At 37.1% G+C, this 26,690-nt stretch overlaps 1 protein-coding gene across 1 annotated transcript in view; it reads left to right on the forward strand.

The window, feature by feature from the left end:
• Positions 1-26,690, forward strand: part of COL4A1 (collagen type IV alpha 1 chain) — a 152,361-nt gene that overhangs the window by 62,526 nt on the left and 63,145 nt on the right. The window contains exons 12-22 of the mRNA XM_032213042.1: positions 1,354-1,395; positions 3,133-3,222; positions 3,852-3,887; positions 8,635-8,694; positions 11,029-11,072; positions 11,293-11,346; positions 13,326-13,384; positions 13,773-13,808; positions 20,333-20,488; positions 22,080-22,172; positions 25,858-25,941. Coding sequence (XP_032068933.1) covers positions 1,354-1,395; positions 3,133-3,222; positions 3,852-3,887; positions 8,635-8,694; positions 11,029-11,072; positions 11,293-11,346; positions 13,326-13,384; positions 13,773-13,808; positions 20,333-20,488; positions 22,080-22,172; positions 25,858-25,941 — 754 coding nt within the window. The remainder of the gene's footprint in view (positions 1-1,353; positions 1,396-3,132; positions 3,223-3,851; positions 3,888-8,634; positions 8,695-11,028; positions 11,073-11,292; positions 11,347-13,325; positions 13,385-13,772; positions 13,809-20,332; positions 20,489-22,079; positions 22,173-25,857; positions 25,942-26,690) is intronic.

Below are 26,690 nucleotides of genomic sequence, written 5' to 3' on the forward strand. Positions count from 1 at the left end.
ATTTAACAATTACAATATACTTTTTAAAGTAGGGATAAATATCTGATATTGTCTCTTCTATAGTAGTTAATTTCAATAATAAAAATTAAAAGTACAACAATGAAATATTTCTAAAACAAAGTATTTGTTGCTATAATGCCATATTATTTTTATAAGAGTTATTTAAACTGGAGCTTGAGCAGTGTGATGACCTAGAGGTGAAACTCTCACTTCACAATCAGGAGTGTGAGTGTGATCCTGGGTAGTGGCAGATATTTATCTCTGTGAACCAGGAGTGTCAAACTCAAGGCCCATGGGCTGGATCTGGCCCATGGGATGATTAGATCTGGCCTGCAGGGCCGCCCTGGAAACAGCAAAGGCCCATGGTGCCTCTGTCACTGAAAACGGAGCTAGCAAAACAAACTAAAAAGGAGAAATGTTTCCCCTTTTGCATTTGAGCATGCAAGAGGGGACAGGAAAGAAGAAAGGGAAAGAGGAAAAACAAAGAAAAAGAAGGAAAGATGGGGGGAGAGCAAGGAAGGAAAATGAGGAAAGAGGGGAAAGAAGAAGAAAGGAGAAGGAAGGAAGGAAGGAAGGAAGGAAGGAAGGAAGGAAGGAAGGAAGGAAGGAAGGAGATTATAATGAGAGTGATGGAGGGTCTGAGGGAAGTCCTGCCTTAGTACTTGGTCACCACAGGTTCCCTCCAACACAAGTGATGTCGAGCTGGCCATGCCCATCCTAGCCATGCCTACCCTGCCAAATCTACCCCAGCCACATTCCCCCAGCCCCCAAAGTCAAACACAACCTTGATGCGGCCCTCAATGAAATCGAGTTTGACACCCCTGCTCTGGATGCAAAGAGAAAATATTTGCTGTGAGTCCGCATAGGCATCAGGAAAGGCATCCGGCCATTTAAATGCTCAGCTCCATTCAATTGCCTCAACTCCACGGTGATGCAAGGGATTTCAGAGTCTTTAAAAGAAAAAAAATTGAACTTGAGCTTGCCCTTGAAAAAGAAATAATGAAGAAAGCTGAGCACAAAAGATTCAGGTTTTGCTTCAGTAGAGTTTAAGAATGACAGTGATGGCAGCTTTAGGAAAGGATTAGGTACATTCGTGAAGAAAGGAGGATATTAAACTTACTCTATCTTATCTTACTCCAGGGTCAGACGAATCAGAAAAAGAGGAGATAACTCTTGCCATCTTGGCTTCCCAGAGGCATTTGCTGGCTTTGACGTCAGCAGGAAAAGGACTCTGGGTTAAACCTGCAGAACTGTTTTAGTCATTTAAAAAAGCCCCCAAATGATATTTGCAAACAATAAGTTCCTTCAAAGGTGATTTTTATTTTACCAACTGTCTCTTGTTTGTATCATCAGGGTCATATGGGCTTGAGTTTCCAAGGTCCACAAGGGGAAAAGGTAAGGTTGCTCTTTTGAAAGTCATAAGCACAGGCAAAGTGCTGGCTTCACTGCAGGCTCCAGTGTCCTCTATTTTACCTCTTGTTTCATCCCAGCCTCCCTTACTAAAAGAAACTTACACAAATTCAGAGGAAACCTGTCATGGAATCCACTATTACTGAATGTTAGCCAGCCACATGAAAGTGTGTGTGTTTTTAAATGAAATATGCGCACCAAGGAAAGGGATCGCAGCATTTGACTGTGCATTGCCTTCATAGCTGTGGAGATTTGGTATCTCTGAATGGTCAGTAAGAGAGTGATTACAGAGTTACTACAACTAGAATTAGGCTGCACTATAAAACCCAATAAGCTGGGGGAGTCAAGCTTATGCTATTGGATGTATAAACGGGTTTTAGGGCCAGTTGCTGCTGTGACTCTTCTTAAAACATTGGGTTTAAACCCAATCCTCAATTTTAATTACAGTAATGCCTCTCCAACTACAGCAAAACAAGGGTAAATTCTGGCAAGAGTCTTTCTCTGAGAATAGGTTCTTCAAGTATTTAATGTATTCATAAACTATTTCAACAGAAGGGTAAGGCGGGGAGGTTAAAAACCCAAAGTATTCTGAACAGCTCCAAAAACATGTTGGAACTGACTAACTTGTCAGCCAAAGGGCAAATGCAGCTCAGTTTAAATAAGCATAAAGTGATAAATATTGAGGCCAAATCCCCTAAGTTCACATGCATACATATATAAAAAATAATAGAAGAGAGCAATCAAAATAATCAAGAAGCTCAAGCAAAATGTTCGGATCAAAGCAACTAAGGGGAGATTTGATGATGTGCATTGATGGAGCATGGAGAAAGTGGGCAGGGAAAAATACTCTTCAAAATGCTACAGCCAGCAACCATCTAAGAAAGATTTAAAACATCTACTACATGCACGCACATATGTACACATTCACACACGCAGACACACACACGCATGCACATGCGAACACACAAACACACACACACGCTCTTAGCCAAAAGGCCAAGAAGCCAAAGGAATGATTTCTTCATGCAGCACATAATTAATGTGACACTGAAATGGACCTGATTTAAATGTTGTGTCCTGGGGGTGGGGACGCTGAAAAAAGTTTTAACTTTTTTTGGAGATTCAACAATTTTGAAGGAATAAAAGGCATGTCTTAAGATTCTGTGATATTTAAAATACAAAAGTTCCATTACATCTTGTCTCAATATGATTTTTTTCTCTGTTTTCCATTAAAGTTAGTAACCCAATGTGTTGGGGAATTCAGAATACTCATGAAATTACATACAATTACTTAGTTGTATTGCTTTTGGAGAAAATTATTGATCCATTCTATAGTTTCTAATATTGAAACATCTGTCTACATCTGTGGGATATGAGAAAGCTGATATACAAACACTACATGAATCACTTATTGCATAAAATACAGTATATTTCAGAAAACCTTTAGAGAATCATTATAGATTCATTATTTATTTGAGATTGCATTCTTTTATTGTGTACAATGTTATCTCCTGAAATGATGGGACTAGACAGAGATAATTTAATCTTTAATGAGTATATCTAATTTGCTTGAAGAAGATTAACTTTAAAGCAAAGCAAAACAACATTTGAAATGAGTTTTTAAAATGATGTACTTCCCCAAGTTTTTTTAAACTACGGTAAGTAAACTACAATGCCTTTTGCTGATTCGTTTGCCAATTTGTTTATTGGGGATATTTGCAGGGTGAGCGTGGTGTCATGGGCCCCCCTGGTCCCCAAGGAACAGATACCCAGCATCAAGAGAAAGGGACCATCGTCATACAGGGAGACAAAGTAAATATGCACTTCTTATTTCTGTAAACATTACATTGCTTTTAGAAGATGCCACTTATGATGAGGATTAATGACAAAATAAAAGTTTAAATAAACAATGTGAGCACCATTCATTTTCTATCTATGTTCATTTGTAAATTATCTCTGGAACACTTGCTTATTTTCAATTTGTTCACTGCAATAATCTCTTAAGGCAGATGGGCTTCGTAAAATAAGGAAAGCATTATAAAAGACCAAATTAGCCATTCCAGTTATAAGAAATGCTGTGGATGGTAGGTTAGAAAATCCATAGTACAGATTAAAACCAACAAAACTGATATCAATTAAATGTCTAAATCTGTTACTATATTGCAAAGTAAAAAGAGGTTTTTTCCCCCTTTATGTTCTGAAGTTGCTCAGCATGTTGTCCTAAGGATTTCAGAACCTGGTCACTCAAAGCTTAATGCTTAGCAAATCTATGTTACATTTAACAGTTTATAATAACCAGATATGTTGCACCGTTGAGATTTCTGGGGTGCGTGGGGGATGGGCACAAATGTATACTTATCTAGATTTGGAAAATGCATTTTGTAGACATCAATGGTGCTCTGCTATAGTAATTGTCTATTTGTTTTTTTAAATTCTAATAGGGTGATCCTGGTGAAAAAGGTGACGATTGCATTCCAGTAAGTGTAAATATTTTGTGATCTTGGGGCAAAAAAAGATTTCTTACATCAAACTAATTAACACAAAAACAAAAGAGAAACAAAATTTCAGGTCCCCTAAAATGCAAAAAAAAAAAAAAAACCCTGGGAAAAAGGAAAGGAAAAAGAAGGGTTGGAATTTATCTCAGAAACAAAAGCTCCAAAACCAGATGGCTTAAAAAGCCTGCTATTTGCCTCTCCGTCAAATAAACAAAAAAACAAACTTAGCGAAAATAATTCAATTTCAATGTTGACTCACCATATATATCAGCAATCATTGCCGCAAGGCAAGTATAGATTCACCCTTCTGATATTGTATAAAAATGTTTTTACCCTGCCCCCATGCAGGAAAATGTCATAGTTCTGATGTCTTTATAGAGTCCATGTGTTGGAAACATTAGCCAAGCAAAATATTTGTGTTCTTAACTAACAGTGATCAAGCTAAGGTCATGTTAACAACTGTTTTAATTCCAGCCTGAAATACGGCAATAGTCGGACAAGTTAAACTATATGCAATGATATTGCAAATTCTGAGTAATAGAATGCAAACCTTATTAAAAAAAATTGAAGAATCCTATATCCATAAAACAGAATTTTCAGTTTTATTAGTCTAATTTTAAGATCAAAAGAAATGAATTTTACATTCTTTAATGGGAGCTTCAGTTATTTACAAACAGGGCTATTTACAAAACAGGGCTTATTCTAAAGTTTGTGTAATTAATCAATGCCAATTTCATGAACTTCTTTCAACTTCTCATAATAAAAGAAGGTTTCCATTTTAGGAACTTGAAATAAATATTTCAAAGGCTCTAGTGGTCATGGAGCTTTAGAAGGAGTGGTGCTTCAGGAGCAAATAACCAAATCAAAATCAAACTTTAATTTTAATTTTAAATTCTGCAACAGTTAAAAAACATAGTTTTATCTAAACCTAGCTGGTTTTATCTAGTCTTTCTGTCAGTCTCTAGTTGTCTGTCCATCATCATTAAGGGCAAATATCAAAAGTAATCCTAGAACAAAGAAGTATATCCCACTGCTTTGGGGTTTTCATTGGTTGCCAGATGGCTTCAAGCTGGAGTTGAAGGTGCTTCTTGTCACCTTTAAAATCTCATGGCTCCAGACTCAGTTATCTGAGGGACCACCTTTTCCATGTTCATCTGCCCATCCAGTCAGATGAAATAAAGTAATTTCTGGCCAGGTCTCATCTGGTTCAAGAATGCCATCTGAAGTTGCCTAGGAAACAGGGATTTGTTGCTCTTTTGCTCTTTTGGATCTGGTCAGTCCCTTCTCTCCTGGGTTTTGGAGACCAGATAAAGTAGCTCAGGAGGAAAGCAGCATGTAATGCAAATTCATGTTATGAATTTACAAGTAGTGGTGGTAACATGACTTCATATGCTTTGCTTCATCTCTTATGATGGGATTTTTTAATTCATTTGGGGTGGATTTATTGGTGTAGTTGTTGGAGAGGTTATTTTATAAAGTTTGGGGTTGTCATTAAAATAAAATAAAAAAACCCAAAAGAAGCATTAACCATCACCAAAAAGTCTTGCTACATGATTCACTGAAGATGTAAGAAGAGTGAAGTTATCAACACACAGTAACCATGGTTGCATACATCTGTTCTCTAATTGCCTATCAGTTGTTTCCTTGCCAAGGGTTCTTTAGTAAAGTAAATCAAGGGTCATTCCAGAGTCCCAATAACTGGAGAGATTTCCCAGAAACAACAGCATCAGCAACTATAATGTGGGTGATCAATAATGAGACTAAAGCATCATAAGAATCACCAGAATCTCTGAATTCTGAACATTTTAATTGGTCCTCCAGCTTCGTAGAGAACGTTAGCTACATCGGTAGAAATCTTACCACTGATTACTTGATTACTTCCTAGCCATCTATAATGGACTGTGAGAATAACCTTGCAAGACAGAATAGAGAGTTTCAGTCTAGACCAGAGGTTCCCAATGTGGGGCCCACGCCCCATAGGGGGGGCAATTTTATTTTTAAGGGGGTAATCTGAACCTTGTTTAAACCAAGTTAATGGCCTTTTAAGCTTCCTCTGCATGAGTAGAGTTCACTTTTTGAGTAAAGTAAGAATTATGTTTGAAAGTAAAAATCAAAAGAAATATATATATATATATACATACATACATACATACATACATACATACATACATATAATATATACATATACATATACATATACATCATATACATATACATATACATATACATATACATATACATATATATATTTAGTGTCACAACCCCTGGTATGCCCCAATTATGGGAGGAAGCTAACTGCTTCCATTCTCTGTCCATCGGCTCGTCACAAGAGACCATCTAGACAGAAAGCCCAATATTTTACTGTTGCCTTTTTACATTTGTGTTGTATTTGTGCTGATTTATTTATCAGCACAAATACAACATATATATATATCTATATATATATATATATATATATATATATATATATATTAGATTTTTACAACCCCTGGTAAGCCCCAATTATGGGAGGAAGCTAACTGCTTCCATCATCTGTCCTTCGGCTCGTCACAAGAGTCCATCACGACAGAAACCCAATATTTTTACTGTTGCCTTTTGTTATATTTGTGTTTATTTGTGCTGATAAATAAATAAAGGAAGACTAGTATAGATCTATTTCAAGCTATTTAGCTCTCATCAGCTAGCCATATCCTTACTGGGATTCGAACCTGTGCTGTATTGCATCTTAGGCAAACGACTTAGCCATTATGCCACAGGTCTACTCCTTATCAGCTGAAGCCAGGGAAGAAGGTATATATTAGATTTTTTACAACCCCTGGTGAGCCCCAATTATGGGAGGAAGCTAACTGCTTCCATCATCTGTCCTTCGGCTCGTCACAAGAGTCCATCACGACAGAAACCCAATATTTTTACTGTTGCCTTTTGTTATATTTGTGTTTTATTTGTGCTGATAAATAAATAAAGGAAGACTAGTATAGATCTATTTCAAGCTATTTAGCTCTCATCAGCTAGCCATATCCTTACTGGGATTCGAACCTGTGCTGTATTGCATCTTAGGCAAACGACTTAGCCATTATGCCACAGGTCTACTCCTTATCAGCTGAAGCCAGGGAAGAAGGTATATATTAGATTTTTACAACCCCTGTAAGCCCCCAATTATGGGAGGAAGCTAACTGCTTCCATCATCTGTCCTTCGGCTCGTCACAAAAGTCCATCACGACAGAAACCCAATATTTTTACTGTTGCCTTTGTTATATTTGTGTTTTATTTGTGCTGATAAATAAATAAAGGAAGACTAGTATAGATCTATTTCAAGCTATTTAGCTCTCATCAGCTAGCCATATCCTTACTGGGATTCGAACCTGTGCTGTATTGCATCTTAGGCAAACGACTTAGCCATTATGCCACAGGTCTACTCCTTATCAGCTGAAGCCAGGGAAGAAGGTATATATTAGATTTTTACAACCCCTGGTGAGCCCCAATTATGGGAGGAAGCTAACTGCTTCCATCATCTGTCCTTCGGCTCGTCACAAGAGTCCATCACGACAGAAACCCAATATTTTTACTGTTGCCTTTTGTTATATTTGTGTTTATTTGTGCTGATAAATAAATAAAGGAAGACTAGTATAGATCTATTTCAAGCTATTTAGCTCTCATCAGCTAGCCATATCCTTACTGGGATTCGAACCTGTGTTGTATTGCATCTTAGGCAAACGACTTAGCCATTATGCCACAGGTCTACTCCTTATCAGCTGAAGCCAGGGAAGAAGGTATATATTAGATTTTTACAACCCCTGGTAAGCCCCAATTATGGGAGGAAGCTAACTGCTTCCATCATCTGTCCTTCGGCTCGTCACAAGAGTCCATCACGACAGAAACCCAATATTTTTACTGTTGCCTTTTGTTATATTTGTGTTTTATTGTGCTGATAAATAAATAAAGGAAGACTAGTATAGATCTATTTCAAGCTATTTAGCTCTCATCAGCTAGCCATATCCTTACTGGGATTCGAACCTGTGCTGTGCTGGCTTCAGCTGATAAGGAGTAGACCTGTGGCATAATGGCTAAGTCGTTTGCCTAAGATGCAATACAGCACAGGTTCGAATCCCAGTAAGGATATGGCTAGCTGATGAGAGCTAAATAGCTTGAAATAGATCTATACTAGTCTTCCTTTATTTATTTATCAGCACAAATAAAACATATATATATATATATATATATACATACATACATACATACATACATACATACATACATACATACATATATATATATATATATATACACATAAGATTTTTACAACCCCTGGTAAGCCCCAATTATGGGAGGAAGCTAACTGCTTCCATCATCTGTCTATCGGCTCGTCACAAGAGTCCATCACGACAGGAACCCAATATTTTTACTGTTGCCTTTGTTATATTTTGTGTTTTGTTTTTTTTTATTTGTGCTGATAAATAATGGCTAAGAAGTTGCCTAGGATGTAATATAGCCCAGGTTCAAATCCCAGTAAGGGTATGGCTAGCTGATGAGAGCTAAATAGCCGACTCCCCAACCACTCCCATCTAGAATTATTACCTTCCAGGTCCTTTTCTCAGGTAGGTCCATGGTCGTCCAAGCATCATCATGTTCAAAGTACCGTAGTACAAAATTTGGATTTTGTCCATGGAACTTATACTGGAATTTTAATTAACTATATTAACTCATGTAAATATCTGCCATCTTTCAAAAGGGGCCACCAGGCCAGAGCATCAAAGGGGGAAAAGGTGAACCTGGGAAACCTGGTCCACGGGTATGTACATTTTTTTTTGCTTATTTAGTCATTTGGGTACTTAAGGGAGTTCCACAAATGGAATTGATTTCTTATTGAAATTGTCCATTGCCTTTTGAGGGCTTTGCAATTTCCTTATTTATTTATTTATTTATTTTTTGCTATTTTAAAATTAATTCTGTAATGTCTAAAGGCTGAACATATATTTCAGGTTGGGGTTTCATGCAGGGGTGTTTTTGTTTTATGGCTGAAGTTGTTTTCTTATGGTCCCATTGAATTTTTCATTCAGAAAGGAACCATAGAATAATAAATTAAAGAGGACAAAATATATTAAATAAAATAGCCATGAATTTCACTGGGGCGCCTGAAAAGCTCTTCACTAGCATTTAGTCTCGTGTAAGCTATTTGTTGTAGGCAGTGGTGGGCTCCAAATTTTTTAACAACCGGTGCTCTGTCCTAATGACTGGCTGTGTGGGTGTGGGGTGGGTGGGTCATGTGATTGAGTGAGCGTGACCAACTCAAGGTCACTTGTGTGGGTAGTACCTGTATGGGACAGGAGTCTCCGGTGAGGGGAGTGGGAGGAAAGAAAGATCCAACTTGTTTCTGTGTGTGGAGAGAGAGGGGAGAGGGAGAGAGAGAGAGAGGGAGAGAGAGTCTGTGACAAGCTAGACTGGGAAAGCTGGCTGCAAGAGGAAGAGAATCTGAGTAAGTTGTTTTTTGGATGTTTTTTGGCTGTTTTTCAGGCCATTTTCAGGCTGAATTTGGCCCGGAAAAAAGGCCTGTTTTTGGCCCGATTTCAGGCCATTTTGGGGGCATTTTCAGGCTGTTTTTCAGGCTGGTTTTGGCTGGAAAAACAGCCTGAAAATGGCCCCAAAATGGCCAAAACCAGCCCAAAAAACAGGCGGGGCGGGGGCAGCTGGTAGTTCAATTTGCTGGTTCTCCAAACCGTGCAGAATCGGAACAACTGGTTTGGGCTTAGCCGGTCTGCACCAGCAGCAGTCCATCTCTGGTTGTAGGTTATGTTTTGTGAAGTTGCAAGGTAGTAAAGGAAAAAAACATTGCTTTTCCACACAAAAAAAAATGATGGGAATCTACATAAACAAATAGGAAAATTTAGATTTAGTTCATCATAAAACTGTGGAATGTCTTCAGCAGAGGTGCTATGCAGTATCCAAAAGTAATGCAGAAGTGCCTCTGTCTGTCTGCATCTGAGTGCTTCATTCTGACTTGTGTGTACACCCATTGCAGGGATAAGGAGGAGTTGTCAGGTAGAAGTTTGCAAAGCAGCTTTGTGAGCTTTGCAGAGATTTAGTTGATTTTAGACATCTAATGGAGATGTTTGTTTATTTGTTTACTGTACCAAAACTACTTGAATGAAAGTTTAAAAAAAAAACAGATGTGGGCAAATGGTGTTTTGATCACTCTGTTTTGTCTTTTCCTTGTAAAAATTGTAAACACTTTATGTTATACTATAAACTTGACTGATAATCAAAAGAGGATTAAAGAACTTTGAGGCCAGACCATGAAGCACACTGCCACAATTTCCCCAACAGCCTGCTAGGTCCCACTGAATCTCCAATGGCTTGGAATGGCAAAGCACTTCCCAGGCGTTAATGTACACTTTGCTGAAATTGGTGGAAGGTTTTCATTGTTGTTATTTGTTACTAACAGGGATGGCTGAGAGGAAGTCTTAGTTGGAAAAAGAAAGGGAGAGGCAGCCTTTCAAAAACTGGAACTTTCTTTGAAGAAACATTCCTTAGTAATTGCAATGAGTTTCAGAATAGTGACTGTTGATATCAGCTGGAAAGGTTTGAAAGTGTGTGAATAGAGAGTATGTGCCTTTACAATTGCAGAAGTCTATTTGCACAATCAGCAGAAATGAAGGAGGTAAGTGTACATGTGGCTGCGGAAAAGTGTCCTATGCTCTGTGCTTACAATAGGCTCTGCTAGAGATAGAACTGCCCATAGCTAGTTCTAACTCTGATCAGATGTACTATGTGTGTATATTAGGAGGTATTCAACAAATTTTCACATCAAAGTGACTCAGACACTCTTTTCCAAACAACATTCCCAGATCTATGGGGACAGACTGAATATATGAAAGAAGGATACTTACATGAATGAGTAGGAAGTCATTCGGAGCTTTATTAGGATGCTAGAGAGCAGAATTAATTGATGATTCCACAGCCATTATTCCCACCATTTTCCCCAAGAACCTAAGAAGCTTGAAAACGCTATTATTGTGCAGGGAAATACTTCGTGCAACTCGTTAATTCTTCATTAGTCTCAGCAACTCAGTAGGAGAAACAAGGAATTTCCATGCTGACTAAATAAGTAAAATTATTTGTTTTACAGGGAAGGCCTGGAAAAGATGGAGAGGATGGAGAGAAGGAGAACGTGTATGTAGGTCACTTTATCATAAATATTGTACTCATTTCCATATTCATAGAAGATTTGCTGCTGGTAATTCTTGATTTCAAGATAAATACCTATGAATTGTTCTGCATGTCAATTTTGCAAAAATAACTTCACACAGTCTTTAGTTTTGTTTTGGAAAAGGGGAAGACATTTACAATTATTGTGTACAAAACGGGCTTTTTCTTACTGTGATACCTGCAGGGATTACCTGGTCATCCAGGAATTACTGGACATCCTGGTGTACTTGGATCTAAAGTAAGTAGCCACCATATAATAAGCACAACAAATCAAATAAATGAGTTTAAATAGATAGAGGTGTGTGTGTGTGTCTGTGTGTGTGTATGTGTGTGTGTGAGAGAGAGAGAGAGAGAGAGAGAGAGAGAGAGAGAGAGAGATATTCAAACTATTTCTTTTAATCAGAGCCTCTAACAATGATAAATCTGTGTCTCATAGATTTATCAAATAATGGGTAAATTCTCCAGCTCAGAATAAAAATCATGGCAATCAAAATTCATAGTTCTCCTCAAACTATTGTGTCCTAGTAAGCATTAGAATAGCAGAGACTGAGTAGAAAGTATTTTCCCCTTAATCTGTTATTGGTTACCATCAGTGGTAAAGAGGAAGAATCAAGTAATGATCTTTCAGAATGAAAGGAAAAAAAGAATGCAGCTGATTTCTGAATCATTCATCTTAACATGATTAGTAAAACTAGGGTTTGCTGAGCTCTCATCTATTATGTTTATAAAATCATAGGATTATCCTCTTTTTTATTTAATCCAAAACGCACACAGGATAATTTAGCCACAATACCTCCTTTAGACCTCTGCTGGTTGTCAACAGTTTTAAGTATTGGTTCAAAAGTGGCAAACTACCATGTTTCGGCAAAAAATAAGACCTACCCCAAAAGTAAGTCCTAGCTTGATTTTTACATGTGTGTCCAATATAAGTCCTACCCCAAAATAAGCCCTAATTAAGACCCCCACCCACTCAGGGTGAATGGGTAAAAATTAAGCTAGGGTGGGGAAGGAGTGGAGCTGTCGTACTACTTACCTTTGGACAGCTGCAGTCAGGCCTCGATATCCCGACACCTGCCATTTCTTCTGCAGCCCGCAAGGCCCGTAAGACTTTTCTGAAGGCCTCTGCAGCTGTAACAGAGCTTTGGATCCATCTGGAGTTCTGGGCTTCAAAGGCCTTCAGGAAAGTCTTGCTGGCCACAGAAGAAGTTCCTGAAGGCCTCTGACAGAGAAAAGGACGCCAGGGACCACATCACACCCCCTCCCCCAAAAATAAGGCCTGGTTCCTTTTTAGGTAGCAAAAAAATTATAAGAGAGGGTCTTATTTTCAGGGAAATGTGGTATTTCCTGTTCCATTAGCCTTAAGAATAAATCTTATCAGCAGAAAGGTTCCACAGGCGCCACAGCTAGTACACTATTTGGGCTTACAGTATTTTTATAGATATAATTTATACTGTTAAAACTTTTAAAGGTTTTCAAGTGGTTAATAGTATGTATTTGGAGTTGAAGGCTTTCGTACAATCAAAGTTATAAAGAGAACTGATACACATTTCTGCATTGGTTATGTTTTCTCTTTCCTCCCTTCCCAATGTAATCAGTTGGTTATACTGAGTTTTTAAAAATATTGTTTCAAAGTCAGTAGATAAATTCCTTCTTTTCCCTCCTCCCAGGGAGACAAGGGCATAGTAGGACCTCCTGGACCTCCAGGATTGTAAGTGTAAAATCTGGTTTTTAAATGTGTTTAAAAAATAAGTAGATAGATCAGTGCAGACTAGACGGTTTGCTTGGGTATTGCAATAGTGACCTCTCAGACCAGCAGCAGTTTCTGGACTGTCAGCTACAACTATTTAAATTATCTGGGCAGAACCTGATATTGACTATATGTAAAGTATTACAGTCCTATGACTTACTATCCCAATAATCTCCTTCCTTCCTCCCTTCCTCCCTTCCTCCCTTCTTCCCTTCCTCCCTTCCTCCCTTCTTCCCTTCCGTCCTTCCGCCCTCCCTCCCTCCATAAAGATCTGATCACATTTAGATACAGGAAGGCTTGGGAAGTTTGGGAGTTACAATTCCAACACATCTTGGAAACACCAGGGTTGGGAAGGTTGAGCTAAAGCAATTCCTAAGAAAGACAGGAATCCCAGAATACTGTAAGCTCTGAGCTATTTGGAAAATTTCAGGTTTAGGAGTTTTCTGTATTTCTATGCTCGTCATATTCAGGTTACAGATGAAAGAGATGAAGAAGTCTTTGGTGAAAAGGGTGATTCAGGACCTCAAGGGTTTCCAGGAAGGAAGGTGAACCAGGGTCCCCAGGTAAATCTTGGTCATTATTCATTATGTATTCTTAATTGGTTGAGAAATTAACTGAAGTTAAATAACATTTAAATTGCTAGGACTTTTACTCATGATGTTTTAATTCTGTTGTATTACAAGCCTGCCTTGATTGTCAAGTGGATAGAAAGGTGGGGTATAAATCCAATAATAATTCCAATAATAACATATGTAATTATTTTTTGTCATGATTCGAGAGAAAATAAATAATCCAACCTCTAGAAAAAAGCCAATCTTCTACAATATGTCTTATTGGGCCCTAGATTATTATGCAGTCAAATATCAAACACAATTTAAGATTTTATTTTCTGAAACTTGATTATATTTATTTTATAGGTTTTCAAGGTAGTCCAGGGCCACCAGGTCCTCCGGGTGAGAATATTTATTAATTTGGTTAATTAATTGATTTGTTTTGGACTGATTTTTGCCATAACTTTGCCAACTTTTAGTTCCAATATTTCTGTGGATATAAATAGTATATTTTCATTGATATTTGCCATAGTTTTGAACAATTATTTTATATTATAAAGCATTCATGTATCTTCAATATCGTTTTCCTATTTTGTATTGAATTTTCCAGTGTCTGGCATTCTTAGATGTTATCAGTGGTTTTGACATCTTTTCTTTTATAATTGTATTTTTCCTAGCAATGTAATTAAGATAACTGATATTTAGATGCTTAGTCTTTAAAAGCAAAAGAGTTAAGAGGCTACTTACATCCATGAGATGAGGCAGAGGGAAGGCTTGGTTGTGGGTTACATGTGAAACTGATTATGAAACACCTTATCCAGTACAGTTGTAATGTACTTTCAGAAACTGCATCTTTGTCTGCATCTGACTAGCCACCCAGTCTCCCTCTTCCTCTCCCTTTCTCCTGCCTCAATTTTCCATGAGTTTACCATTCGGTGAATCAAATAAAGTGAGTTGTAGTTCACAAAAGCTGAGGCCTTTTACTAAAACATGTTGTCTGAAAAGATGCTCCTTCTGCTTCATACTGTAAATACGGTATTTAAATAAGTATTAAATGTACATTAGATTATCTTTTCTTTTTGAGGCATGAAATTCTTTTTCTCTTTTATGAGAAACTTAGCATACTTTTTTAATATACAAAGTTTTTTATTTTTTGTTCTCTACATACAATTATAGGTATACATTCACATGGTTATTATTCTTTTTTTTACATTCATTGTTCTTATACATTTGTCATTCCATTTATAGAATTATATTATTCCATTTGGGTTGCTTTGTTTACCATCCCTCGCCTGTTTGACCACCACCTTCTTCTCCCTTTCTATTCTCCCCTCCCTCCCTTCTCTACTTCCTTCCTTCCTCCTTTCCCTTCCTTCTTCCCTTACCTCTCCTCCTCTCTTCCTCTTCCCCTTCCTACCCTCTCTCCTTCTCCCTTCCATCCTCTTCCTCTCATCTCCTCTCTTCCTTTCTCTCCCTCCCTCTCTTCTCTACTTTCTTCTTTCCTCCTCTCCTTTCCCTTCTTTCTTCCCTTCCTTCTCCCTACTTCTCTCTATCCCTTCCCCTTCCTACCCTTTCTCCTTCTCTCCTTCTCCCTTCCATCTTCCTCCTCACCTCTCTCTTTCTTCCCCTCCTTTTCCTCTCATTTCCTCTCCTCCTCTCCTCCTTTCTTTTTCTAATGTTGCAGGTGTCTCTTCCAGCTCTTAATTTATATTTCTTGGAGTGGTATTTCCGAAAACCCAAAATTCGTTGAATATCATTTCTTGTTCCTTTTCCTTCCTTCGTTCTTTTTTTTTTAAAAAAGAATATTTTTTCTTTTTTGGACAGACAAGAACAGACACACATAACACATAGAACCTTCTGTCAATCATATGTAGCATGTCGTTGGTTGTAAAGATTTTGTGCATCATTTCCATAGTCATCACTTTCAATTTATATAAATCACAAATTATCAATCTAGTATATATGTATACATTAGTATCATTGTACATCATTTATTGACTATAATTATTATTCCTTCATTTTGAACAAAATATTCTAGGTATAGGATTCATTTATATTTTAACACTTCATTACATCATCCTAAATCTATTCAATGATCATATACCTTTGTATTGTTATCTGTATTATTCGATTATTCTTATATTATACAAATTTTCCAACATGTTTCATTCCATGTTTTTTTAGCTAACCACTAGTAAAATAAATCCCATACCGTTATAAAATTGTTCATCTTTTTGTTCTCTAATTTCAAAATGTCATTACTCATTTCAAACAAATTCTCATATCATCAATCCAATATATTATATAAAAAGGTTATTATAATTATTAAACATTCATTTGACTATAAATTGCTTTACAATCCTTTTGTATGAAATATTCTAAATTTGAAAGTAAACCTATATAATGGCATTCCATTAAATCCTCCTAAAATCATCCAGTGACGTTACATCGTTATAACCTATTCTAAATAAAATTGGTTATATTTAATAACAAAACTTTTAAATCTCCTCTCATAGTCCTCATTTGCAGTTTCTATAAAATTTCATATCATCAAACTAGTGTGTTGTGTGTGTGTGTGTTGTATGTATGTATGATATAGGTATGTATGTATGTATATATGTTGTGTGTGTATGTCCTGTGTGTGTCTGTGTGTGTGTATGTGTATAGTGTATATGTGTATATGTATATATGTATTGTATCTGTATGTGTATGTGTATATGTATATGTTCTGACCCCCTCCTCCGTCCAGTAACGAAAGCTGAGACAAGCGTAAAAATTGAATGTCCTTTAATAACAAGACCAGAATCTCGGTGGCTGAAAGCCAAATAAACAAACAGATAAGGACTTGGCAGCAAGGCCGAACAAACCTTGGCAGCACTTCAGACAAACTCTGGCAGCAATCTAGCCTGCCAAGTTTGTTTCTCTTTAGTCAAAGTGTTGACTTCTGCAAGAAGGGTGTGGCATAAGCAGTCTCTTTTATAGTCTGGAGAGGAGCGTAATGATCATCAGCTGAGCATAATTACCTCCTGTAATTATGTAGTAGTTCTTGACACCGAGTAGCCCTTCAAAGGCGTGCATCCCAGAACAACTCACTGTTGATTTCTGGATCACTCTCTCTTGTCTCCTCCCCAATGATCCAAGCTCAGGCACCACCTGGTGGCTAACCAGTCTCTCTGTGCCCCGCTTGGAGTCGGAACCCATCCAGGGTCCTCCACATCCTCCAGGGCCGACTCATAGGGCCCGTTGCTGTCAGAGTCTGGTGACAGCTCCAATGGCTCCTGGCAGGCCACAATATATAGTATATACATATATACATATAAATTTAATCCCCTACCAGCAGTTATAAGGAACAAACAGCCAAGATCCCACACTACTCCTGGAAACACCAAACCTGAAGTAGTCAGCAGCAGCCTGAAGATGACGAATGTGACTTCGTCGAAACGTCGCCAAGACAATCTCCAATTCTACGCGGAGAAAACCCGAACAACTAGAGACCTACATATTAACACCCACGAAAACCTCAGAAACATACTATATAATACATACATACACATACATACATATGCATTGTTACATTATTACTCATTTATGTGACTAAGTATTCTCACACCATTTTATACATAATACTCTAAATTTAATTAAGTTTGACTTAATTTTATTATAAACTTTCATTACATAAACCTGTGTCTTTCTATAGTAGTGAAGTTTATATCTCATGCCATTTGTAGAATTAATATTCTGGTTATTTTCTTGGTAGGTCTTATATGGACTTCTCTTTGCAATTTGTTGCTCATGGCATATCTTATGAACACTCGAAACCCTCCATCTGTTCCTTCCATCAATGTATCTTTGGTTATCACCAATGTTTCTTTCAAGATTTCTCTCTTTACTTCCATCAAATTTTCTCTCTTTTCTTCTTCTGTACTTTGAGGTCTGAGATAGAGTTCCGGTCCATTTATCTCCCCTTTCCATAGTCCACTCTTGCTATTTCCAACCAAGCTCACTTTACTGTCAGTATCAACAATTTTCTTCTCTCTTGCTCCTTTTTTCCTTCAATTTTTGGAACTCTGTCCTCAACTTTCTTCATTTGATAAATGTCCTCAATTTTCCCCCTCTCTTTTTGCTATTCTTCATTCTACATTCTCCACTCTTGTCTCAATTTTCTCTGTTATTACTAATTTTTTTTTTAATTTCAAACATAATCATTGCAATGTTAATGTTTCTTTTTCATGTTGCGCCATTTCCCAACTTATAAACACTGCCAGTATAGCATTCAAAGCTTTTTGTTATATTTCAAGCAAGTTCATTATAATCTTTCAGCTTTCAAAGCTTTGTCTTCACTCCAGTCCAGCTACTGAAAGAGCTCCCAAAGAGCATCTGTGTAAACAATCTGTGCTCTTTCCCACTAGCACTCTCAATAAACAAACTGAAAAGCCTTGACATGTAAATCCAATGATCAAAGAGAAGAAAGATAAAAACAATATTTCCAAGCCTCCAGCCTCTAAGTGGCAGTGTTACTTTTTCTCTCTGCTGTTACAGCCCTCTTTATATTCCAAACTTATGGAGAAAAATTCTTAAGAGAAAAACAATCCAATCAAGCATTGTAAAAAAAGACATTTAAATCAAAAGTATACAGTTGCAAGAAAAAGTATGTGAACCCCTTGGGATTACATGGAGTTTTGCATGAATTGGTCATAAAAATGTGCTCTGAACTTCATCTAAGTCACAACAACAGACAAACACAGTCTGCTGAAATAATACTACACAAACATTAGATGTTGCCATGGTTTAATTGCACATAACATGTAAACATTCACAGTGCAGGGAGGAAAAAGTATGTGAGTCTCTAGCCTAATGACATCTCCAAGAGCTAATTGGAGCCAGGAGTGAGCCAACCTTGACTCCAATCAGTGTGATGATATTGGATGTGTTGCTGACAGCTGTTCTGCCCTTTAAAAACATACACCTGTTGTGGGGTTACTGGTTTCAAGAAGCACTGTCTGATGTGAACCATGCCTTGCAGAAAAGAGCTCTCAGAAGACCTACGATCAAAAATTGTTGACTTGCATGAACCTGGAAAGGGGTACAAAAGTATTTCCAAAAGCCTTGATGTTCATGTGTCCACGGTAAGACAGACTGTCTACAAATGGAGAAAGTTTAGTACTCTTGCTACTCTCCCTAGGTGTGGTCATCCTGTAAAAATGACTGCAAGAGCACAGTGCAGAATGCTTCATGACGTAAAGAAGAATCCTAGAGTGTCAGCTAAAGACCTATAGAAATCTCTGGCACATGCTAACATTTTTGTGACACATCTACAATAAGGAAAACATTAACAAGAATGGAGTACATGGGAGGACACCATGGAGGAAGCCATTGCTGTCCCAAAAAAAATATTGCAGCACGTTTGAAGTTTGAAAAAGAGCTCCTGGATGTTCCACAGCACTACTGGCAAAATATACTGTGAACAGATGAAACCAAAATTGAGTTGTTTGGGAAAAAACACACAATACTATGTGTGGAGAAAAAAGGCACAGCACACCAACATCAAAACCTCATCCCCACTGTAAAACATGGCGGAGGGAGCATCATGGTTTGGGCCTGTTTTGCTGCCTCAGGGCCTGGATAGATTGTTGTCATTGATGGGAAAATGAATTCCAGAGTTATCAAGACATTTTGCAGGAAAACGTACAACCATCTGTCTGCCAACTGAAGCTCCGCAGGGGATGGGTGATGCAACATGACAATGAGCCAAAGCATACAAGTAAGTCAACACAAAAATAGCTACAACAGCACAGAATATGCCCTCTGGAGTGGCCCAGTCAGAGTCCTGACCTCACCCGATTTAAATGTTGTGGCATGACCTTAAGAGAGCGTTTCACACCAGACATCCCAAGAATATTGCTACCTGAAACAGTTTTGTGAAGAGGAGTGTCCACAATTACTCCAGATCGTTGTGCAGGTCTGTTCTGCAACTACAATAAACATTTGTTTGAGGTTATTGCTGCCAAAGGAGGGTCAACCAGTTATTAAGACCAAGGGTTCACATACTTTTTCCCTCCCTGCACTGTGAATGTTTACATGTTATGTGCAATTAAACCATGGCAACATCTAATGTTTGTGTAGTATTATTTTCAGCAGACTGTGTTTTTCTATCGTTGTGACTTAGATGAAGTTCAGAGCACATTTTATGACCAATTCATGCAAAACTCCACATAATCCCAAGGGGGTCACATACTTTTTCTTGCAACTGTATATATAAAATATAAAAGAAGAAAAAGTAGAAGAAAAACGAAACCATCCAATTTAAAAATAGAAATATTTTCAGAAATTTCATCTGTAGAAAGAAAAATTAAGAAAAGATAACACACTAAGTTTAATGTAGCTTAATCTCGCTGCTTATTTACTTCTGTTTTCAATTTTAATTTAGTTTTTGATTTTCTTTGGATAGTCTCTTTTCTAATAATAAAATTTCCTCACCAATTCGACACACTTTCTCTTCCGCTTTCTTTCTGTTCTGTAGCTGTCCCAATGTCAGCTTCAAGGCTGCATTTCTGTCATCTGAAAAAAGAGCTTTTCCTGGATCGATCAGGGACTTTGCAGTGTCCCTGAGATCAGCAGGACATGCTCTTCTCTATCCTCATCTCTACGGGATGGTTTAGGTCCAAAAGGACCGTCCAGTGGCAGAAATATCGACCATGATCTTGGAGCTCCAAGATCGCATGTCATATCATTGCGACATCAGCTCCTCCCCGAAACTTAGCATACTTTTTAAAAAAAGCTTCAACATATTTGTCATATTTAGATATATGGCTATTTTTACTATTCTTACCTTTAATATTTTTATTTTATGTTGTTACTATTATTGATATATCTAGTTCCTTAAGAAGGTTTTCATGCATTTATTTCACTGCATTCTTATAATCAAGGGCAAGCTATTCCAGGACCAGCTGGTTTTCCTGGTGAAAGAGGGAGAAAAGGTGACCAGGGGCCTCCTGGAACATCTTTGCCTGGGCCAAAAGGAAGAGATGGATTTACAGGACCTCGTGGTTCACCTGGGCCTCCAGGCCTCCCTGGTGGAACAGGCAAGTCACTATTATCTTTAGAAAATGTATTATTTAATATTTAAAAAGACCTGAGATAAGCTGTAAATACCAGGATTGTGGCCAGAATGTGCTGAATGAATTTGTCAGAGAATATAATATTATACTTTTACTTCAAAGCTACTATTCTGGCCAGGTTAAAGGGCTGTACAATGAGTGATTGGTGACTTCTGACTGTAATTTATTAAAATCATACAATTAATCAAGTGATTCTTGCTTACAAACCAACAGCTGCATCTTTGTCATTCTATCCATTCACTGAGAAAATAAAAAGTATATATGAAGATCTTTATTTTCCATAAAAATATAACTGTCTTTTCTGACAAATGTTTCTAGCCTTTGTATTAAGATACTTTGTCTAATAGGCCTTTAGGCAGTTAAATTCATCTGCATAATAGTGAACCCCATAGCGAAAGAGGATTGTGTTTCCGTAGCTTGAAGAGTTAAAAGAATTTTTAAAAAGGGATTTTTGGTTTCCAAACCCAGAAAAAAAGAAGGATTAAGTTTAGTGGAGGGTTGTATTAAGCCTTAACTGACCAATGCTAAGGCAGATAGCAAAGCTCAAAGGTTAATATATTTAAGGCCATCAGATGATGACTATGTCATATGAAAGATTGCAACATGGCATGGTTGGATCATTCAGAAACCTAGTATGATTGAAAATAATGGCTGTTTGGTCGTTTAAGCTTATTCATATGTACGTATGGAAAATGAATTAATTCCAAAACATGATCAATCTGATTGCTAATGAAGGATGGAGAGAATGGGGAGATGGGAATATGTAATTGAGGATAGATGATCCTTTAAATAAACTGGCTCTATGCCATGTAGGGCTTTCAATGTCAAATCCAGCTCTTTGAATTGTACCAGAAATAGACTGGTAACCAATGTAGCTTATGAAGTGGAGACATAACATGTTGTGTTCCCCTAGAAACACACATAATTGCTCATGCCACTATATTCTATACAATAGTAGTACCAACTGAAACTTCTGGATACTTTTCAAATGCAGCCCTGTGTAGAGTGTATTATAATAGTCCAGCTGGGAGGGGACTAGAACATGAATATTTGTGATGAGAGCCCCAAGATACTATTACTCTGCTGGTATAAAAAATAAGTGGTAGCAAGAATAGAATGCAAACTCCACAAATTAGTTGTTAATGGTGTCTTGGAAGGTGTTTGGCAGAAGCTGATTGAAGGGGTACAAAAGATAAAAATGAACAAAATTTGAGAGATAGTATAATGATAAGTGAGAATGACCTTGAGGGATGAGATCACATTGTAGCAAGGTCTATATTGCAATACAGTACCCTTTTTTCTTAACCTCTGCAATTGTTGGATAGGAGGTACTGCAATATAGATTTCTTTACAAGATTATTATTTTGCAAATTGTTGGGATTGCTAAAATATAGAGGGAGAATGTTATATCAATTAGCCCTAAAGAAATGGGCATTATTAATAATATAATCTCATGGCTCCTGTCTTTTATTTTGTTTGGTAATCAATGTCATTGGTGTAGATCACTGCTGTTTAAACATCAAAATTAATATCCTTTATTTTCTTACTATTGCAGATGGAATTGGGTGTGAACGTGGTCTACCTGGTGACCCAGGTCTTCAAGGCACCCCAGGACAGTCAGGCTACACAGGAGAAAGAGGAGAGAAAGGTAAAAATGATATTGGTTTTTGACTTTCATTTTTGAATTCCAAAAAGGAGATGTCATTGATTAAACATTAATAAAAAAATAAATACAATAAAAAGAAGAGTTGTCCTCGGTGTACAAACACAATTGAGCCCAAAATTTATGTTGCTAAGTGAGAAATTCGTTAAGTGAGTTGTGCCCCATTTTACGACTTTTCTTGCCACCTTTGTTAAATGAATCACTGCAATTGTTAAATTAGTAACATAGTTGTTAAGTGAATCTGGCTTCCCCATTGACTCAGAAAGTCTCAAAAGGTGATTACATGACCCCAGGACACTTCAACCGTCATAAATGTGAACCAGTCATCAAGCATCCGAATGTAAATCACATGAACATGGGGATTCTGCAATGGTCATATGTGTGAAATCATAAGTCACTTTCTTCAGTGCCATTGTAACTTTGAATGATCACTAAGTGAACTGCTGTAGGTCAAGGACTAATCTATATGAGGGTCAGGTAAAAGAATTGCAAATATGCATTGCACCTAAACCTCACTTTAGATACACTCTGCTACTCCACATGTAACATGAAGAATGTAACAAAATGTTGCATAAAAGCCATGCAAACACAGATAGATGTATTTGCTTCATGCCCACAAGTAAACAGGTATTTTCTTAGAGAAGCTTTAAAGGCAACATTGGTTGCTGTGAAGAAAGAAATCACAGGCATAAAGGCAAGCATGAGTGCAGGATGTACAGGTAGTCCTTGACTTACAACAGTTCATTTAGTGACCATTCAAAGTTACGACGGCACTGAAAAAAGTGACCCATGACCATTTTTCACACATATGACTGTTGCAGCATCCCCATGCTCATGTGATAAAAATTCAGATACTTGGCAACTGGCATGTATTTATGATGATTGTAGTGTCCTGGGGTCATGTGATCACCTTTTGTGACCTTCTGACAAGCAAAGTCAATGGGGAAGCCAGATTCACTTAGCAACCAGTTACTAACTTATCAATTGCAGTGATTCACTTAACATCTGTGGCAGGAAAGGTCATAAAATGGGGCAAAACTCACTTAACAAATGTTTCATTTAACGACAAAAACTTTGGGTTCAATTGTGGTCATAAGTCAAGTACTACCTTTATTTTTATTATTTACCTTGAAACAAGAGACCATTACTTTTAATATTCCTTGATACATTCAAAGCATAAATATAGAAATACCCTTCCCATCCACAGATCCTTAAATTCTTATGAACAGAATTGTGATTACAGCTCATTTTGATTTTGTTCACTCCCCTTTATTGTCTCAATACCCTCCTATTTCCAAGTCGATAAAATTCTACTTTGAAAAAGTAGAAGATGTAATATGCAATGAAGAACTCTTCTAAAGATGTCACTCAACTTTCTCCTAGTTTCTCTTGACACTAATATTTCTCCCATCATAGACACAAACAATGAAAGTGTGCCATGTACAATTTGTAATACATGTATGACTTTTCACAATTAATGCAACTTCCAACATTACTCAGAAAAAATGGAGCAAAAATGAGAGGCAGTTGCAGAACTGAACTGAGGTTTCCAGCCTGCTGTATGATGGGACAGAGGACTACTCTAACAGTGAAAAGGGAAATAGAAGTTGTATTTGTGTGGTAAAGCAAGATACAAACTCCCAAAATGTGGGTGAATGGGCTCAAAGAAAAAAACTAAATAGATTTCATTTAATTCCCATAGAAAGGCATTTTTTATTTAACTATAGTCAATACGATTATTGTTTCGTCAAGCACCCAAGGCTTTCACAGCCCACAGGCAATCTTTTAGGGTTTGCATGCAGATTCTTTTCAATGTGTCATGTTCAAAGTTTGATTAAATAATATGTGTCAAATATTTTTTTCCAATCAAATTTTTATTTTTTTATATTCTTTATACATATCAATGTGTGAATCGTGTGGTCCTTATGTATATCTTAACATATTAATATATAATTATTATTTTCTCCCACTATTTTCTCTCCCTATTTTAACTTTTCCCCCCTTTCATATTGCTATAATATTCAAAGACATGTTTTCCACCTGTTTTGTTGTTCATATTTCCATAGTCAAATCAAAGTTCCATCCTTCATTCTTCTATTTTTCAATATCTCCTTATACAGTTTATATATATATCCCATTCTTCATATCCATTTATATTACAATATTATCCTGATATCTATCGCACTGCTAAAATAGTAATCCAACCTGTATAATTCTTGTATTAATACACATTATTAAAATATATTCATAAAAATATTCTTTTACTCTATTTTCCCTTATCTTTCATATCTCTTACCCGCTTCTGAACCTTTAATCTTGTTTTCTTTTAGTTTTTCTCCCATATTTGTCCCTTGGGTCTTTTATTCCCTCTACTTGCCTATGCAGTCTAATTTTTCCTTCCAACTCTACCCGTTCAAATTGTCTAATTCCAGAACTATCCATTCCACTTCCTATCTCTTTTCCCCAGTTCTCTTCCTGTTTCTCGCATTCCCTTTTTGAATTTTTTACATTATTTCCCTCCTTTTTTAGTTCCTTAATCACTGTTCATTTTGGTAACATCTCTTCATTATGCTGGTTTTTCTCCACTTTCCCTTCTATTTCTTCTGGTAGCTCCATTCTTTCTTCCTTGTCCTGATCATTGTCCATTATTCTTTGCATTAAATTTCCCAATTTTTGGTCTATGCAATCAAATATTTTCTCAATGCTTTGAAAAAGCTCCATTCTGTTTAAGGTCTCCTCGCTTCCATCTTATGTTGCATCTGTGTTTAGTCAATCTCTTTTTTAGTCCACTGTCCAGAGTTCATTAATTCAAAAGCCAAACTTCCAAGTCACAATTTTAATAGTCAGTCCAAAGAGTTTAAATTCACCAGGAGGTTATCCACGCCTCTTCACGTGCCTTTTTGCCAACAGTTGATGCTCTCGCTTCTGTCTGCTTCAACCACTCTGCAGTGGTGTTGAGAGTTCCAATTTCAATTATTTTTTCAATTACTCAAATTATTTTTAAATTATAAATCCAATAATTGAGCAATTGAGCAATGTTTGTAAAGAGAAATTTGGTACTTTAATTCCAGTATTTTAAAATGTTCCCAATACCATGTCTTTTAGCTTTGAGGAATCAAGTTTCTATTTATTATTTAAAAAGCAGATTTTTTTCCTTCTTCAATTCTCTGGTATTTTTCCTGTGTGCCCATTCATAGCTTCAACAAATAGCTTTAATGATGCGTCCCCCTTGGATTTCTGGGGTCAACTTCCAATAAAAAGTATTTTCTCACCCAGCTCACAGTCCATTCACTTTCTCCTCTCCAGCACAGCCTTGGGTATTCAGGCTATCCCCGGCTTCATGGCAGCCATTTTGGCTGCTGCTGCTCCTCATTGTCAGATGAGGAGGCTTTCCCAATGAGGGAGGAGAGATGTGGCTCTCGACCTGCCAGGGGGCCTCACCTTACCTGACTCCCCCCACTTCAGGGGGGCTATGGTCCGAAATTGGACCCTTCGACAGGGAGAGGTCAGAACTGACTGTAGAACTTGCAGATCAGACTTCCGAAAACGCCGGAAGTACAACTGGAAGTCCAATATGTGTCAAATATGTCCCACATATTTCTATTCCTGAGGCATGAGATTTTCATTCTGAATGTAAAGAATTTTCAAATATCTTTACCGTTTCTCATAGGTGAAAAAGGGGAAAGCTGCTTGGAGTGTGATGGAGCAGGTTTCCCTGGACCAACAGGGCCCCAAGGGCCTCAAGGGGAGCAAGGTAAAGTAAAAAGCGGGGAATCCCTTAATTAGACTGCAGATAAAACTTTCCCCTAGAATTTGTTCTGTTTTTCTATTGTTCCATTCATCATGTTGTTTCATATAGAAATGGAGAGATAGTTTCAAAATTATATGTGTAACAAAATACAGTAACAAGTTTCAAATGTTAGTTTGTATAACTAGATGATCATATATAGTAGAGGAGAAAGTAAAAATCACTTGGAATGTTTCTCCCTTCTAGTCTGTGCTCTTCAAATGTCATTCTTAACATTCTAGAATGAGTTAAATAATCTTGGCCTTTATTTTAATTCATTTTGATGAAAGGGTCTGTTGTTTGATCCCTGGAGCAGTAGAAGTTAACTCTGCCTTTTTCTGAAAATGCAATCTTTATTTTTTTCCTAAACAGAAAACAAGAGTAACAAACCTATAATTTCTTATCCTACATCTTTTCTATGTCTACACAAATATGAAAACATTATAAATGGCTGTTAGGAAAATAGTGTCACAAATGTCACAAATGTCAAACATCATCCAAAATTTCTACACAATTGCATGATCATTTAGTTTTGTTTAAGCATTTTGTAAAGGATGAGCATTCTCTGTAATTGAGAAGCGGTGGTTAAATATTACATAAAATTCCTTCTTTTTATTGTTGAAAATTTTATTATCATTCCTTTATAGCTAGTTCAAGTAAAGCACTAAAAAGTCCTCCTTTCTAAAAAATATTTGGAGTACAGTACTCCAACATTT

Source organism: Thamnophis elegans, chromosome 3 (assembly GCF_009769535.1).
Source record: "Thamnophis elegans isolate rThaEle1 chromosome 3, rThaEle1.pri, whole genome shotgun sequence".
Classification (NCBI taxonomy): domain Eukaryota; kingdom Metazoa; phylum Chordata; class Lepidosauria; order Squamata; family Colubridae; genus Thamnophis; species Thamnophis elegans.